Raw genomic sequence first — 16385 nt, 5'->3', positions numbered from 1 at the left:
GTGTTTAAAGCACATAAGTTTTTCTTCTGGTTAGAATGCTGACTATATAAACAGGTTACAGTTTTGAAGATGATTTATTACATTTATTGCATTTCATATGGGCTTAATTGGATTCCTATGAACAATGTTCTTCTGCTTACATCACAGTCTGATATGAAGAACAACACAAAGTGAGAACTATTTATTATAGAAGTGCTCACTTCAACATTATTTTCCCATTGAGGCAAACTGACAACACACAAGATGCGTAGTAAATTTTGAGAGAAGCTGTTTGTGCTTCTTTAAGTTCTTTTTTCTGTAATTCACAGCTGCTGCTGGAAACTGCACACACAGAGCAAGAAGCAGCTATATCCCACTGGAGCGTGTTGAGCAAAGAAGCTTGGATATCTTTGCGACTGTACACGGAGACCAACAGTTCCTCAGCAGGCTGTCTGGTGGCAACTTCAGTCCATCTCAGGAACCCGTGGAAGGGTTTGCAGGCCCCAAACCGCTCTGCTCCAGCTCTGCTATGACTGACATGTGCTTGAATTCTGCAGGGTGATGGTTAAATACCTCCACCAATCGGTAAGTCTCCCGTCTCTGGGTGCCGTAGAAGAGCTGCACCTGGTTAGCCAAACACTGAGCCTGGTGGACGGTCTGTGGAGATGAGGGACAGATGTTGAGGCGTTAAATACACATCAGGTGTGACACACTACATCCGCTGCATCGCTGTATTTGTGAATCTCTCAAGAACATAAAACCTCTAAAGTCTATTCATATAGGCTCGTATGTGGACTTACTATGAACTTGGGATCCATCTCTGCTGTCATGAGCACGATGCCCTTCTCCTCCTTCAGGTCTGGGTAGTGGTATAGGATCAGCTGACTGGGAGCATTCTCACCCAGCGTCTGCACACAGACACCATCAGGTAATTTACCGTGATAAACTCAAAGTGGAATTACGAGAGTTTGGGCAAAGTTGCTGTTACTGTAAATAGCCAAGCATGAAAAGATCAACTCATTTCCAAAAAACGTAATTGCTAATTTCAAAAATGTAAAAAAAAAAAAAAAAAAAGACTCTCTTTCCATCTTTTATGGTTAAAAATACCAAAGGAAAGGTGCCAGAAGGAATGACTCTGTAAAGCCTAGTTTCACAAGCTCCGGAATCCAGAGAGTAATGACCTTTCCCAGAAGCATGTCAAGGTGTTGTAAGTCTGAAGCACTTTACCTGGACGTTGATGAGGGAGGTGAAGTGGAGCTCGTGTCGGGACCACTGACCCACAAAGAACTCGTAACCCTCTTTCTGAGGCAAAGCGTAAAGAAACTGAGATGAAGGAGAAACAGAGAAAAGTCACCGAGGTGACGACTTAGAAAAAGAGGGAAAAAAATTGGGCTGCCTGAAAACAGAATAACAGCATCATGAAAGTCTTGATGATCAAATGGTTAATGAATAATCACAGGTATGACAATTTAAAGTCTAGTACTTTGCAGCTATTCAGCCAAACTTTGTTGCTGCTTTTGAAATACCCATCAATCACTTTCTGTAGCTTTTTTTTTCTTATCTTCAGTATTTTTATTCCTTTGCTCCGAACTTCGGTCAGTGTTGCTGTTATTAAAGTGTTCAGAAATAACGTTGGCTTAGCTTCCAGAGCTTGCAGCATTGATCTTACCATTGGGCAGGACTTTGATCTGCTGAAAATCATCTCATAGATCTGTGTCTACAAATACAAGAGAAGAGAGAATATTAGATCATTATGAACAGTGCTTATCACAATTTAATCTGCAACTATAAATGTTATCTTAATGGCATCGTTGCAGTGTTAGAGTGTTATTATCAGTCAATACCAAACTGCACAGAAAAGCCCCAAAGAAAAAAAATCTGCAATTTAAATGTGTAGATGAGTCAAAAACAAACATTCTAGGAAAGCAAGCACTTTAATTTTTTCTGTGTTATTACTGACACCCTGTCAAAGGAACTCTCTGCATCACTGCACAGCTTGTCCTTTTGCTTGTACATCATATGTGAGTTAGTATTACCTAAATAGCAATGAGACCACAGACTGTATATAAAATATCATCTTGCCCTGTCAGACAGCAGGTCATCTTCCTCCATCTCACCAAACATCCTTCATTACATCCATGACTCTTCTCTGAGGTCTTCCTCTTTTCTTCCTGCTCTGCACACGTCCAAACCATCTCAGCTTTGTCTCCAAACTTGATCTGTCCCTCTTATGCACTTGTTTCCAATCTTGTCCATCCTGGTCACTCCAAGTGAAAATATTACATTTTCATCTCTGCCTCCTGTCTTTAGTTCGACCATCACAGCAGGTCTCACTACCATCTTGTAAACCTTCCCTTGCTCATGTCCTTCTGTCACAAATCACCCCTGGCACTCGTCTCTACCCAGTCCTGCACCACAACTCACATACTTCTCTATCACTGCTGACCACCTCATGCAGTGCCATCGAGTTTTTTTTGTTTGTTTGTTTATTTAAAAAAAAAAAGTATTTGTATAAAATATCACATCATAAAAATTAAACCCGATGCTAAATTTACAAAACCCTGCATTCTCTTGCATGGACAGCAGGGGGTGATTCCTCCTACTTGGTTTGGTTGTGAGGAAGAACATGGCCCTCAGCTTTGTCACTCTGTGACCTAAGTAAACACTTTTTTGGTCAGTCTGTGGTCTCAGCTCCTATTTACAAGTTATGCTAAATAAAGCACAAAGTTCATTTTGGAAATTGAGCTCATTATTAGAATCAGAAAGACAGATAAATTACGCTACGTTCATTGGCCAATTAGTTAATCACAACTGTTTAGCCAATGAGCATGTAGTGTCACTTGATTTCTCTGTCACATCCGGTGTTTAAAAGCACATCTTTCCATCAAAGCTCACTGAACCATCAGATTTACTCTAAAGACTAATAGACAAAAACAAACAAACAAAAAGCCACCAAATATGAATATTATTTTCACATTTAAATCCAAGCAAAAAATAAAGGAGATAAAAACATAAAGAGTTTTAAGCTCACTGGGATGACGGCGCTGACTGTATCCTTGGTAGAATAATACTTCATCCAAAGCTGAGAGAAAAACAGGAAAGGTGAAAACAGTTTCAAAAGGTTTCTGTACAGAGAGTCTGAGGCTGATGTGCACAGGCCAATCCCACACAATCACCTCTGCAATCTCCTCGCCTGTCTTGTCCTTGATCATCTCCAAGTTGAGGATGGAGCCCAAAGTCTAAAGAAAACACATCACAGTCTGATAGAGACAACAGCAGAAGGGGAAAGTGACTTGAGAACCTCACTGTAATCACTTAAGTTGCTAACCAGCTACTGCAGTCACTCACAGCTTACAAGGAAGATGCTAATGTGCCTGCAGACACTTGTGCGCTACATGCCAAGTGATGTAAAACAGTGGAAAGTGCGATGTAAACCAGAAACAGAGACAATTCAACTTCAAAATAGAAGCTGCGGCTTTTGAAATGCTTTGCTTGTAGCAGTTAGGCATAACTCTTAATTTGAAGGCGAACAGTCTCAGTATTCCATTTGTGTCCTATTCAAGATCCACTGCTGCCAACTGAGGCCTAAACCGCTTCTATCTTTAGCTCACCTTATTCTTTGTAAAACCTCCTGATGTTGCGTCACCAGCTACCATCTTGTCCCCTTTTTCCAGCTGCAAAGATTCCCACGGCAAAAAGGAAAGGAAGACATTGAAATTCACTAACTACAACCAGACCATCCTAATGCAAACCAGTTACACACATCTGAATAAAACTGTCTACGCAACAACACAATTGTTAACAAGTGGTAGTTGTTAGAAACGAAACAGTTCCTAACTAGTCCATTGTCTCGTCATGTTGTTCAGTTGTGAGCCCCGCTGATACTCCACCTCCTGCTCCATAAATCTGACGAACTCTGCCTGCTTCGAGTGTCCCAGCACTTCCTTCTTGGCTTCATGCCTTTTCTCCAGTCGGGTCTTGTACTCCTGTGGTTTGGCACTACAGAGGATTCAGACAAAGTCAGTGTAAACACAAATTAACTAACTAGCTATCTGTGTTTAATATCACTATTCTATCATGACTGTAACTGTATACATCATTATCATCTGATCACAGTTATTATTATCTTCAGGAACTTATGATGAAAACATTAAAACAACCAATCGATCAGTCAACAGCAACAGTGGAGGCTGGTTGTAGTTATACTATAATCCATTTTCGTGGCTTTATAATAATAACAAAATGAAACAAGTAAACTGTTAAAAGCAGAAATTCATTCACTATCTTTCACTGGGTACTATTCCAACAACTCTCAAAGTAAACAAATGATAAAAGATTCACATTAAATTTATGAAATAGATTTAATGGATATTTTTATATATTTCATATATACTACATGCTGGATTTCTCCTGCATTTTCACACGCCGACCCATTATAGTTTAACAATAGATATTCATATTAAAAACATATCAATAAATAATATTAGACAACTTCACTGTGGGTGAAATCTTTGAAGAGATACTCCGTATACCTCAGCGTTAATGTGAAACTGTAAACGACGGGAAACCTATCGTTTGTAACGGGGTTGTGGTGGTGTGTGGCTGGTGGCTGACCTGCGCAGTTTCTGGATCTTGTCCTGGTACTTGCTGTAGTACGGATTCTCCTCTAGCTCGGGCTCCTTCCGCACCGAGAAGGCTCGGAACTGGACCGGGACCAGCCCGGGGATCAGCGTCCTGATGCCAGTGGCCCTGACCGCTAACATCCCCCGGTACAAACATGACATTTGCACCATTGCAGCCGCCATCTTTCCATCGTTTCCGTCCCACATCTATAATACTCCGGCGGAGAGAACGGTTTACATATTGGTTCCGCTAAAAAAAAACAAAAAAAAAAAACAGTTATCGCAAATAAAGTATCGACTTGTTTCAACATGTTTGTACTTGGACTACCCATTTACACCATAATAACAAAGTCATGTTTTGTAGTAGCAAAATATGACTTTTTACAGAGAGAGAGGGAGAGAGAAAAAATTACAACTTCGTGTTTATAAAATGTGTAAATAAAGTAAAACTAAGTAAAATTAAATGAAAGAAATTGATAGTTTACAACACGTAATCTTTTAAAATTCATCTTCAAATATACATAGGTATAACAATTAGGAAGATAAGATAAGATGAAGGCAATCCATGCGGGTTTGTGTAGATTTTTACAATGCTTGTATCTCTAGGCTGATGATCTCAGAGATAAGTGGACGCCTGCAATTTCCATCCTTATGTTACAGCCATTCCCTTAAAAGCTGGAGGATTACTCGTTATGTATCTCCAAATGTATCAAACAGCAGTGGTGAAAGATGAACTGCTTTAAGTCTGATACCTGTTCTGACACACTGTAACCTGTAGAGGTCACTGTTTACTTTCAATACAAACTGCAGTGTTTTCACTATACATCAAAACAGCCTTTGTTATATTAATGCCCTCACTTACTGAAGACTATCAGCTATATAATAAACTGCTCCAACTCCGAGGAGTCACTTACAGCTCTGACTTCCCTCGCTGTCTGTAAATACAACACACACACACATTATTTATTTGTGTGTGTGTGTGTGTGTGTGTGTGTGTGTGTGTGTGTGTGTGTGTGTGTGTGTGTGTGTGTATTATGCTGGCTGTAAATTTAATGAGATGTGTGTTTCCCTGGTGACTGTCTGAGTGCTCCTGTGTTTACTTTCCACAGCCAATCATTTTTCAATCACTAATCAATAAACAAAGCAGTTGGGAGCAGTTCACAGCAGATGATTATGGCATGTGTGGTTGTGAGGTTATGTGTTCATGTGTAGCAGATGCTGCATAACATATATAAGAGACAACACTATTAAGGAGGTTAGCTCATTTAAATAAGAGATGATGAATTCTGAAGATTTTTTTGTCTGCAGGACAAGTTTTTATTGATTGATCCAAGACAGTGTTGCTGAACATCTTTAGGGGAAACTGTATGTATACAGTTTATGCACACAGCACATGTGTTTAGTGCTGCAAGAAGTGAACTTGGTATGTGTTGTTGGTGTGCTGTGATTTTACAGAAAGGCAAGAAGCAGAGGCAACGATCACCACCTCCTTTAAAAGAAGAAAAATGCACGTTTGCCACTGTTTAAATACCATATTAAAACACAATATTTAATGACTTTGCGCTATCTCTCAATATTTTATGTATGCTATGTATCTTGCAACTTTCTGCACTCTGCATTGACTCCTTTGCCTGAAGAATTGTAAAATATTATTATTTCTATAGTTGTTATTAAAATATTCACTATTATTATTTCATTAGTCAATGAAAAGTGTTGGTGGATTTAAAAAAATTTTTTTCCTTTAGTAAAAGTAGCGTTGCAACTCTATGTTAAGTCCTCAGCATGTACCCCAGTACATGTAACTTAAAACATTGAAGGTATAAGTACTTATTCTGCAGAAAAATGTTTCCCATTAGTCTTACACGGGTTAATATTACTGTTGCAAATGTGTAAGAATGGTCTTATTTTAAATGTTTTATATAATTTGTTTTATCTACAGTATGAATTCAATTCTATAAAATGTTATTTTTGTGGTATGGGTGACCTGTATTATGCATAAAAGTGGTGAATTAATGAATTCAGATAAACAAACCTACAAATTGATTATTAAAACATATCAATAACAGTTTAAATCTACAGAATGACACATTAACTGTCAATATCTGCAGTGGGATTAAAAAAAACTGATGGTGGTGTATTTGCAAAACAACTGTGCTAAACGTAATAAAATTCCTTTACACTCTACATTTTGGGCAAGGTCATTACAGAAATCTTATTTATTAAAATGATTAATCACAGAATAAGTTTGCTTGGTTACTTTTTAGCTGCTATGTCTGTTTTCACACACATGCAATGTGCAGTCTCTCAGTAACATGCAAACTGTAGCTGATCTCAGAACAGTGAAAGCAGAACCAGGACAAGCTGCTCTTTTGCTAAACCGACCAGAGGTTTATCCACAAGAGCACGCACAAGCAACCAGAAAATGCTGCTGGCCTCTCATGAGAACGACATAGTCAAGCAGAGTCAAGCTAGCTTCTAACTGCAGCCATTAGTTGTTAGAAGGAAGTCTGCAAAGAGGCAACGTGAGATGTTTTATGTGACAGAACATTGTTTGAGATGTAAAATTGAGATTGATGAGATCTCTTTCAATAAAAAGTTGTTTTTTTATTTTTTACATATTTTTTTTACTGAGCAAGCACTGTTGTATATGAAAACTGCAATCCAGATGGCATCAAACTGTCAGGAACACAAAAAAACCCCATCTAAAATTGCATATTGAGTTATACATGGAATATTTTCACCTTGTTAACAAGCAGCCTGCAAGTCTTTAGTGTTCTCTGCTGTGCTTTTATTCAAAGACTTACGGAGAACAATAAAAAGGTTTTAAAGTAAGAACAAATCTTGGAGAAACGGCAGTTTTTGGCAGTGTTGACTTAATTTTTTAGGTCTGTGAATAAATACAGTCACTCACTGTGCTGTCATGCACAGAGAGTGGCACTTCCTCCTTTCTCACTGACCTACTGCTCTCCTCCGCCTCGTCTCTTGGTCTCTCTTGCTCTCTTTGTTATGGGGGTCCTGCATGGAAGATGTATATTTTATGTGCAGCTCTGGAGGCTTTTACCATTAATTATAGAGAAACACTAAGCTCTCCATTTGCCGGACAGATGTTATTTTTTACTTAAGGAGAGAAAGGGGACTGTTTCATAATTCAGAGGTAATCCCGCTCACCAGAGAACAAATAAATAAATGAATAAATAAAGAAAGAAAAAGCAAAAACCACAAACATTTGGTACTCTGCTCCTGCGTGCTCAACACAGCAGCATGCACAGATTTCCTCCACGGTGTTCCACCTTTAAGTGCCCTCTGCGTAATAAATATGGAACAGCTGCTCTATCATTTCATTTTTTATTCAACCTCGAAGTATTTCTGAAAATCACAAACACACACACACATTGTTGCAACATTTTTGAGCTTCAGAACAACGGTTGGATAAAGATGCCAAAGTGTAATTATTTGGTTCAAATCCAGACAATAATATAAATAATAATAAAGCAAAACAAACAAACAAACAAAAACACTCAGTCAGATATGGCACTATCTGTTGTTTGATATAGCAACAGACATATAAGACAATTTTCTGCTGTCAGAACCTGTGATTTCTGTTATCCTGATGACACTACCACATGTACACTGAGAAACAGAGATTATAGGCAAACGTGATAATTCAGTCTTATTTACTCGCTACAGGAACAAAACAGATGTGCAGGTCTACAGTTTGCAAAAATATACCTTTTAAATAATGGTCATTTTTTAATACCACAAAGATTTGTCAAGGGTTGGGCTTTCAGCTGGTCGAACGAATATGCGACATGCGGTGTTGGACTTTTTGCTTCAGTATTTCCATCAATAGTAATTTATTTTGTCCCATTTTGTATATATGAACCTATTAACAGGCTAATTGAAAAATGCAAATGACATGATTGATGTAAGTGTTTTAAAGAACCTTATTTCCAGCAGCTCAGTCATTATAATTATTAATAAAATGCAGCTCTGTGATAGCTAGATCATTAAAACAAAAGCACAATAACTGAGTTTTTCTTTTTTTTTAATAATACAGAAGACTGTTTCCTCATTACAATAAAACAATATATGAGAAACAAGAGTTCATTTGACTGTTTTTTAAATGCATCAACAAAATAAAATTAAGCCAAAAAAAAAATAAAAAAAATAACAGAAGTCAAATGTACATTTTTTTTTAAAAAGTGGATCTTAAAAAAAAAACTACATATAACAAGAAATAGTTAAAGGGGGCATTGCTTCATCAGCTGCTTGAAGTGTTGCTGGGTGTCGCGTTCATTTTACATATAGTTTTGCAAATATGGCACCTCACTGAGACTGAGCCTTTGCTGGATATGTGAGATAAAGAGTCTGAGACAATGTGTCCAAAGTGATCATGGGCTGGATTCACACGCTGAAGTGGTCTCACAGGCAGAATCTTCGAGTCCATGATACATGACACTGATTATTTTCCCCAATACCCTGGAATGAGCCACTACTCTGATCATGAAATGTGAGTCAGAAAATAAATGTCACCACTGCAGAAACTAAATAATAGTGTTTTTATATGATACATTTATATCATAGGTTTTTAGGCAAAAATGCATCAAAAACATCTGACATGGGGTTTTCTGGTAGTTTTATGTAAAACGTGATGAGATGGAGTCTCCTCATTATACGAAGAGCAGTTCAGCAGACTCAGGGTTAAACAGTAGAAGAATCATTTAGTGTGGGAACTTATGCATCTTTGCAGGTCATACCCCACCTCGGAGGCTGCGCTCGACCACTGGGAGCATTTTTATATATCAGAAAATATTCTGCTCATCCCCTCATTCACATAAGATACTTTCTAATCCTATCATCTCTGTCATCTGGCTGAGACAGGTGACAAAGATGGTTTTTCAGGGACACCAACAGGATGTCACAGAGCAGAATGCATTTGAATTTCATTCAGAGAATTTTATTTTATTTCTAATGCATATTGAAATGTGTTAAATGAAGTTGCCTGATAAACACTTTTCTGTGTCAGGGGCTGATGAGATGGAGATATTATACAAATTTGGGATCAATTTGTGATTCATCAAACCGTTTAATCCCAGATTAAATCACAGGCATGAAGTACAGCTCCTGCTTTTAGCTTTTTTTACTCAGATGCTAATCCAGGCTTCAAAATGTTGCACGTGAAACCTGAAATATCGTTTGATTTAATGATGCAGAAATATTAAGGAATCATCTGAAAAAATCTACATATACTGAACATGTGATTTTGTTATTCACTGAGACTTTCTTTATGTAAGGAAGTGTGAATTAAATTTAGGGGCATCAAAAAAGACAAGCAAATAAATAAACAAAGAAAGACTGGAAAGGTCAGCAAAAAGGATGATTATTTTTTCCCCATATATTATTAAAAATGATCCAGCTGCACGTTATATTTGTGATATTTTCACGTGCACTCTTGGCGGTCGGGCTGAGTGCACAACGTGTGCGATGAGGTTTCATTTCAAACCTTGGGGTTTTCAGGGTCTTGGGACTACTCACTTACCCTCCCTCTGGAAAGCTGAAATCGCACCCCTGGGCCGGGAGATGACCCTTATCCACACCTCCTGCCCACACACACACACGCGCACGGTTAAGCACTCACTCACACACACTCTCAGTGAAAAAAGCGTTGCACTTGGCAGAGGAATCCCATGGTTTTAGAGCGGGATCCCATTAAAAGTGCATGAGTGTGTCTGTCTAGGAATCAAGACACCCGCTCTGCTGCTGCTGCTCAGCCGATAGCTCTGTACCTGTGTGTGTGTGTGTGTTATTTATTCATGTACGCGGTTATTAGAACATCTTGTGGCAGGCATCACTCAGTCGTACCGGTTGTATCTAGAATGAAGCAAAGGAGAGCAGGTAGCTGTTTTATCTCTGGGTCTCAGGTCTTCATAAGATCATTAACTCGACCTCCGACCTCTGCAAGCACAGTCTGCACAACTTCAAGTCATGTTCCAGGACAGGAAACAATATACTCACGCTTGGAGGTGAGGAGCTTAGCGCATGAGTTTCATGTCGCGTTTCTGTCGCACTGACTGGTTTTCACTGTCAAACTGTAGCTTTGTTGACCTCGAAACCTGAAATGCAACATTTCGTATTTTCGTGAAATGTGTAACAGAAACAGAGACATGGGAGGAACATTTAAAGAACAAGAGATCTGAAAAAGAGATTTCCCACCAATATTCTAACAGAACATTTTGTCAGGTTTAGTTCGGTTTCTTGTTCCTACCTGTCGTCCTTCACTTACCTAACCAAGGCTGGATACACACTGTCCATTTATTTGGTTCTGAAAGTGAGTTTAAACATGATGTCATATAAGTAATTATATTCACTGACATGACATTTGACACAATGATGATCCAGTAAAGTGAACAAAAGAAATAATATGTGCACAAAATTATGAAAACATGCATAATTATGTGTATAAATAAAGATAAAAAAATCGAATTATTTCAGCACAGATTAAGTCAGAAGCTTTCCTTTTTCAAGAACGATGCAAATATTACTTTTTGTGCACGTGGACATGTTGAACTTATATTACCTTCATTCACATCAGCCATAAAATGCAGATAAGTTTATTTTCTCTTCCCGCTCCTCCTGATTTCCAGCTCTCCTTTGCGGCAGTTTTGCAGCCCTTGCGATTAACACAAACAAACAAACAAACAAACAAACAAACAAACAAAACAGACACACACACACGTGAACATCAAAAGTCACGCTCACGGTCCGGCTTTGTTTGTCTCCTCTAGATGTTCAGTCTGTCTTCTCTCTCCGAGCTTTCGCGCTCGCTCTGAGCACAGCGCTGCGCTGATGCTCGGAGGAGCGCCGAGCAGAAGCTGCGGCAGGCTGCTGCGCTCCCAGCCAGCAGGCGGCGCTGCTCGCACGTTAAACAGGAGCAGCTGCGAGGACACAGAAGAGGCCGAAGAACAGCAGCCGAGACTGGAGAGGTCAGAGTGAATGAGAAACGGACGAAGCTCAGTTTACATTTACACCTCTATTATTATTATTATTATTATTAGTATTATTATTAGTATTATTATTACTATTATTGTAGGCCGGTGACTGGAGGAAACTGCTGAGCTTCTATTAAAAAAACAAACAAACAAAAAAAACAGTTTCACTTATTCCCCCTTTGTTTCAGCCCTCAATGTTTCCTTTTTTCTTACTTCTACCCCTTTCATCTCTTTTTTCCTCCGTTCATCTGTTCTTTTGTTTTTCTTGCTCCTTTCTCTCCTTGATTTTTTACGTCCTCGCCCTTCATTCTGTTTCTATTTCCTCCTCTTGTCCCCTCTTTTCCCTTTCATTTTCTCTCATTTTCTTCTTTTTAGATTTTCTTTTTATTAAAATCTAATTCCTGTTATAATTCTACCGACTTTATTTTACTCTTTCTTCTTGACTTATCTCCTCAGTTTGTTCTCTCGCCTTATTAAAAATATCTGCTTTCCTTTTCTCTCATTTTCTTAAATGTCTTTCTTTTCCACCTCTCCTCTCCTCTCCTCTCCTCTCCTCTCCTCTCCTCGTTCTGGCCGAGCTCCAAGGACGGATGGAGGGGGAGCATGTGGAGTACGCTTAGTGGCGCTGACAGCTGTCACTTTGGCTGGTGCTACTGCAGATGGGCTAACCTGAAATGAGCAGGGACAGGCCTGTAGCGGAGTGCGTCACTGACCGCCTCCTTCATCGTCCTCCTCCTCCTCCTCCACGTCCTCATCCTCCTCCTCCTCATCCTCCACAGGGAGAAGGTAGCAGCAGAGTATGTGGTGAGGGCTGAGGTGCAGGGTGCTGTGGCAGGTTGGGAGAGATAAGGCAGAGGATATAAGAGGGGTCAGTGGGGTCAAGGTGTGGTTAGCACTGACAGCAGGGCAGTGAAAGTGATCCAACACAGAGCCTAAAACAAGCCTGGGTGAGAAGGAGGAAAAGAGAAAGTAAAAGCAGGAGGCAGGAGCAGTGGTGGAAGAGGACAGAGGAAGATGGAAGACGGAAAGTGATAGACTGTCGTTCTTAATGTGTGTAAATAATAACAATAACAATAACAATAACAATAATAATAATAATAATAATGTGCTGAAATATCATAATAGCATAAATATCATTGAATGAGACAAAATGACCTATTTCTAACTAATATATAACTAATTTAAAACATTAATAAATTGCATATTGCCTGCAAATGAAGACCTTTAAAACGACTAATAAATGCTCAATAAAGAACATCTTATTAAAAGTGACTGTGAGCAGATAGATTTTGAGGCAGAAATCTTTCATATCTAAGATTATTAAAGGTGCATTGTAAAAGTTTTCCACCATTAGCTGTTCTGTAGATCAATGTGAGCACACTAAATAACCTCCAACCTGTATATATAAGATGGTATAAGATGGACGGTGATTGATCTGATTAAGAAACCAAGGGATCCTACTGTCATTGCCCTGGGTCATTTGTCCCAGTACTTCGTGATGCTTAGTCTCTTGTGTCTTGCTTTTAGTTTTCCTTTTGTTGTCTCATCCTCTGTAGTTTAGCTCAGCTGTGTCTTGTTTTTGCATCTGTCTATAGTGCTGCCTTCCCATTAGTCCCTCACAGAGCTTTATGTTTCAGTAGTTTATAGTTTTCACTTTCCCCTTTTGCCCTTTAAGTTCTGCAAACAGTCAATAAACAGGTCGCTTTTAGTTCAGTCCACTCTGTCTCCACACGACCGCATTTGCATCCTTCACTAGCAAGGAAGAAGACGATACAGACTGCAATGATTACCTTATTCCTAAATCTGACTTTGGAAATGTTTTGTGAGGAAGGAAATGTAGTGTACACTACATACCAAGGATAAATAAATCAATTTTGTTACCTTTAATTGTTTTGTGACCTTTGAGACACCAGGAGAGAGAAACTTTGAAGAAAGAGAAATGGTGGAGGGATGACAAAGTGACAGTTTCTGATTCTGAGGACTCCTGCTCATGAACAGCCAGTGCCAGACTTTGTCTTTTCCTCCTGTATCTCCGTAAATGTCTGATGTGTGTGTGTGTGTGTGTGTGTGTGTGTCCCACTCTGTGCATATCCACAGTGCGTGCTGATTCAGCTCGTTATCTGATGGAACCGTAGACAGAATGAGTTTAAATCTCACCATTGCCGCAAGCTCTCAAAGTGCCTCATCTACTTTTTGCTCTCGCTCTCTCTCTCTCTGCACACATCAGACTTCACAGGTGCACACTTACTGTGAAGCAAGACTACACCACATATCACAAAAATATGAAGCAAAATGTTGTTTTATTAAAAGCTTTGTGTGGCTTTAAACTACTTTCAGAAGCAGCTCAGACTTAGAGTGAGAGAAGCTGGTAAAACTGAGGACTAACGTCTTGTTTCAATACCACGGGTGTCAATATGCAGATATCATCCTCTGATTTCAGACTTTCAGTAATATAGCCTTTCGTCTGCTCCCATTCACACATTATTAAGGGTCATTGATGATTTCAGGCAATTTGGAGCTTTATGTTCAGCGTCTGGACAACACTAAGGCTGGATGGAGTTTTATAGGCCAAAGCAAACTGGTTAATCTTAGATGGGACATGCACCAACTGTTGAAAAAAGTCACAGTCCCCGAACTACCGTTTTAGCTATGGCCTATAGTTGTGTTCAAAATTAAGCAGGCTCTAGAGGCTGTTTAAATAATTAAAATAAAAAAAAGGAATAATTTTACTTTGGGACACTGTATCTCTTTTGAGACATTAAGAAAAATCTGATTGTTTAGTCCAAGGGTGTCAAGCTCAGCCAGTTTGATTCCCAAGTGGGCAAGACAAGCAAAACTATTGCATGATGCCCTATACAAAAATTGTTTTTTCTTTTAGTTTAAAAATGTGCAGTGAAATTTCAGCAGAATGATTTTTTTCTCCGCCAGTCTACTGTCATTACTGTATGGTTGGAAATCCAAATAAAAGCTGGCAAAGCTCTTTGGCTCAACCGTCTTGCTTCAGCGTGGTATGACAGGCTGTGGACAACGTCTTTGTCAGTAGGAATGCTGGAACACTTTCACACCTCACACTCAGGTGAAATAACCAATTTGGACAGCCCCTCTCATAACACATCTATTCTTAACGACCTCCAACACAATGCTTCCTTGGTGCAAAACACAGTAACAGATTCAAAAACTGCGCCTGATTTCACCTCAGTTTTCACACACTGAAAAGGCATACGGTGGACCGGTTTCGAACCTTTACCGACCAGGTTATGGCTCATCGCTCGCATGATTGACAGTTTTGGCTTAGTTGGAATATTTGCTGACAAAGTAAAAAGTATTGTAAAAAAAAGTGTAAAATATCAGCATGCTCTAACATGAAAATGATTTAATCAACAAACCTTTATTAGTATCATTTATAAATGATATAAATGATGATCATATAAAAGCGACTACAGCTTAAAAAATAAGGATGCCACTGCATGTAAAAGGAACTTGGTATTTAACACATCCACAGTAAAGGTTTAGGGCAATCACTCTCAAATACGGATAATCCTGAAGTAAAAACTGACAAATTTTTCATCCAACCCCTCTGGGTAATTTGAGCTCATGGTCTGTTAAATCTACACTGGTGTAATAGTCAGGATAATCTGTCTGTAATAGGTGGATTACAGTAGGTTAGGGAGTTTGGACTCTTTGGGAGAGCACCCCTTTGGATATAAAGTCTAATTCATTAATCAACTAATGCCCATTCATGGCCTGCTTAGAGAGAGACACAGCAGAGCTCTGAGAACTGATGCTTCAGCCCTCTATAATCATTATCCCCAGAAGTTAATTTCAGATGGTAAAGCTGGTGTAGCTCTATAATTTTAATTTTCTTAGACTAAAATCTAAGAATATTAGCCCACCTTTCATTGCTTTCTAGCCTTCCTATTCTCTCTGTGGTTCTCTGTCTTAAGGCTTCCAGGTGCTAGAGGGGAAATATGAGGTTAACAAAGCTTTAAATGAAATCATTAAAAACTAGGATGGCCACTATTTCTGACAGAGACACACTAGTTTTGTTTAGCAAATTTTACTTACACAGGATCTGAGGATCCATCTACATTTGTTACTCTGGAGTATTTGGTCCAGCAGGACATAAAGTATGTGAGGAGTTGTAGGCCATTTAGTTCCATTCAAGTATACATGGACTCAACAGCAAGTCACTTCTGTGGAAAAATTCATAAATTGGATTGTTTTTGTCAATCACAGTCTGTCTCCCTCCCTTAACCACAACTGGGTGGGAGTTGGGGGGGAATGTTAGACAGTGGATAGGCATAGATAAAAGTTTTGTTTGTGTGATTGGGTGAATTAGACTTGCATTAGAAAGGCCTTTGTGTGCTTAACTGAGAAGAAATATATATCTATCTCTATATCAGTACTGTCCATTTACCATGTATGCTAAGTATGTATGCCGACTCTAATGAGTCGTCTCCAGAAACAGAAAGGATGGTATGACTAGTCATGTGAGCAATAAATTTATTAGGTTTCTTTATCTCTGAAGATTATCACAATTTGCACGATTTCTTTTGCACATTACACATCCACCTTACAAGTGAAAGCTTGTGAGAAGACACAAAACCATTTGAGGTTACAGCAGGAAGGACATCTTCTGTACAAAACCTACCAAACAGGCAGACATGTTCTACCTGCTCATGTTTTGTAGGGTATTTAAAAGTAGAATAGAAGGGAGAGCCTTCAGTTTCCAGGCCCCTCTTCTGTGGAAGCTCCCAATTTGGGAGATATACACCCTCTCTACTTTAAAGATTAG

The 16385-nt window shown here is 39.0% G+C and overlaps 1 protein-coding gene across 2 annotated transcripts; it reads right to left on the bottom strand.

Moving 5' to 3' along the window:
- Positions 1–61: 61 nt before the first annotated feature.
- On the bottom strand, positions 62–4846 carry atpaf1 (ATP synthase mitochondrial F1 complex assembly factor 1). 2 transcript variants are annotated; one of them, XM_063460814.1, is made up of 9 exons: positions 4594–4846; positions 3870–3978; positions 3591–3653; positions 3156–3218; positions 3011–3061; positions 1649–1696; positions 1207–1302; positions 780–887; positions 62–636 (listed from the first exon to the last, which is right to left on the bottom strand). In XM_063460814.1, the coding sequence occupies exons 1-9, from the start codon at positions 4806–4808 to the stop codon at positions 454–456; spliced, it is 936 nt and encodes a 311-aa protein (XP_063316884.1). In that variant the 5' UTR covers positions 4809–4846; the 3' UTR covers positions 62–453. The 2 variants fall into 2 exon arrangements, with proteins under 2 accessions (XP_063316884.1, XP_063316885.1); XM_063460815.2 differs by lacking the exon at positions 4594–4846 and having other exon boundaries at positions 3818–3910.
- Positions 4847–16385: the final 11539 nt, after the last annotated feature.

Source organism: Pelmatolapia mariae, linkage group LG17 (assembly GCF_036321145.2).
Source record: "Pelmatolapia mariae isolate MD_Pm_ZW linkage group LG17, Pm_UMD_F_2, whole genome shotgun sequence".
Taxonomy (NCBI): Eukaryota; Metazoa; Chordata; class Actinopteri; order Cichliformes; family Cichlidae; genus Pelmatolapia; species Pelmatolapia mariae.
This window is presented reverse-complemented; position numbering and strand designations above follow the sequence as displayed.

Bases quoted from the DNA above. Each gene is read 5' to 3' on its own strand.
- atpaf1 (XM_063460814.1), bottom strand. From the start codon at position 4,808: ATGTGGGACGGAAACGATGGAAAGATGGCGGCTGCAATGGTGCAAATG. The intron at 3,219-3,590 runs GTGAGCTAAAGA...TGTTTTCTTTAG, and splicing joins GAGGTTTTACAAAGAATAAG to ACTTTGGGCTCCATCCTCAA. The intron at 3,062-3,155 runs GTGATTGTGTGG...TTTTTCTCTCAG, and splicing joins CAGGCGAGGAGATTGCAGAG to CTTTGGATGAAGTATTATTC.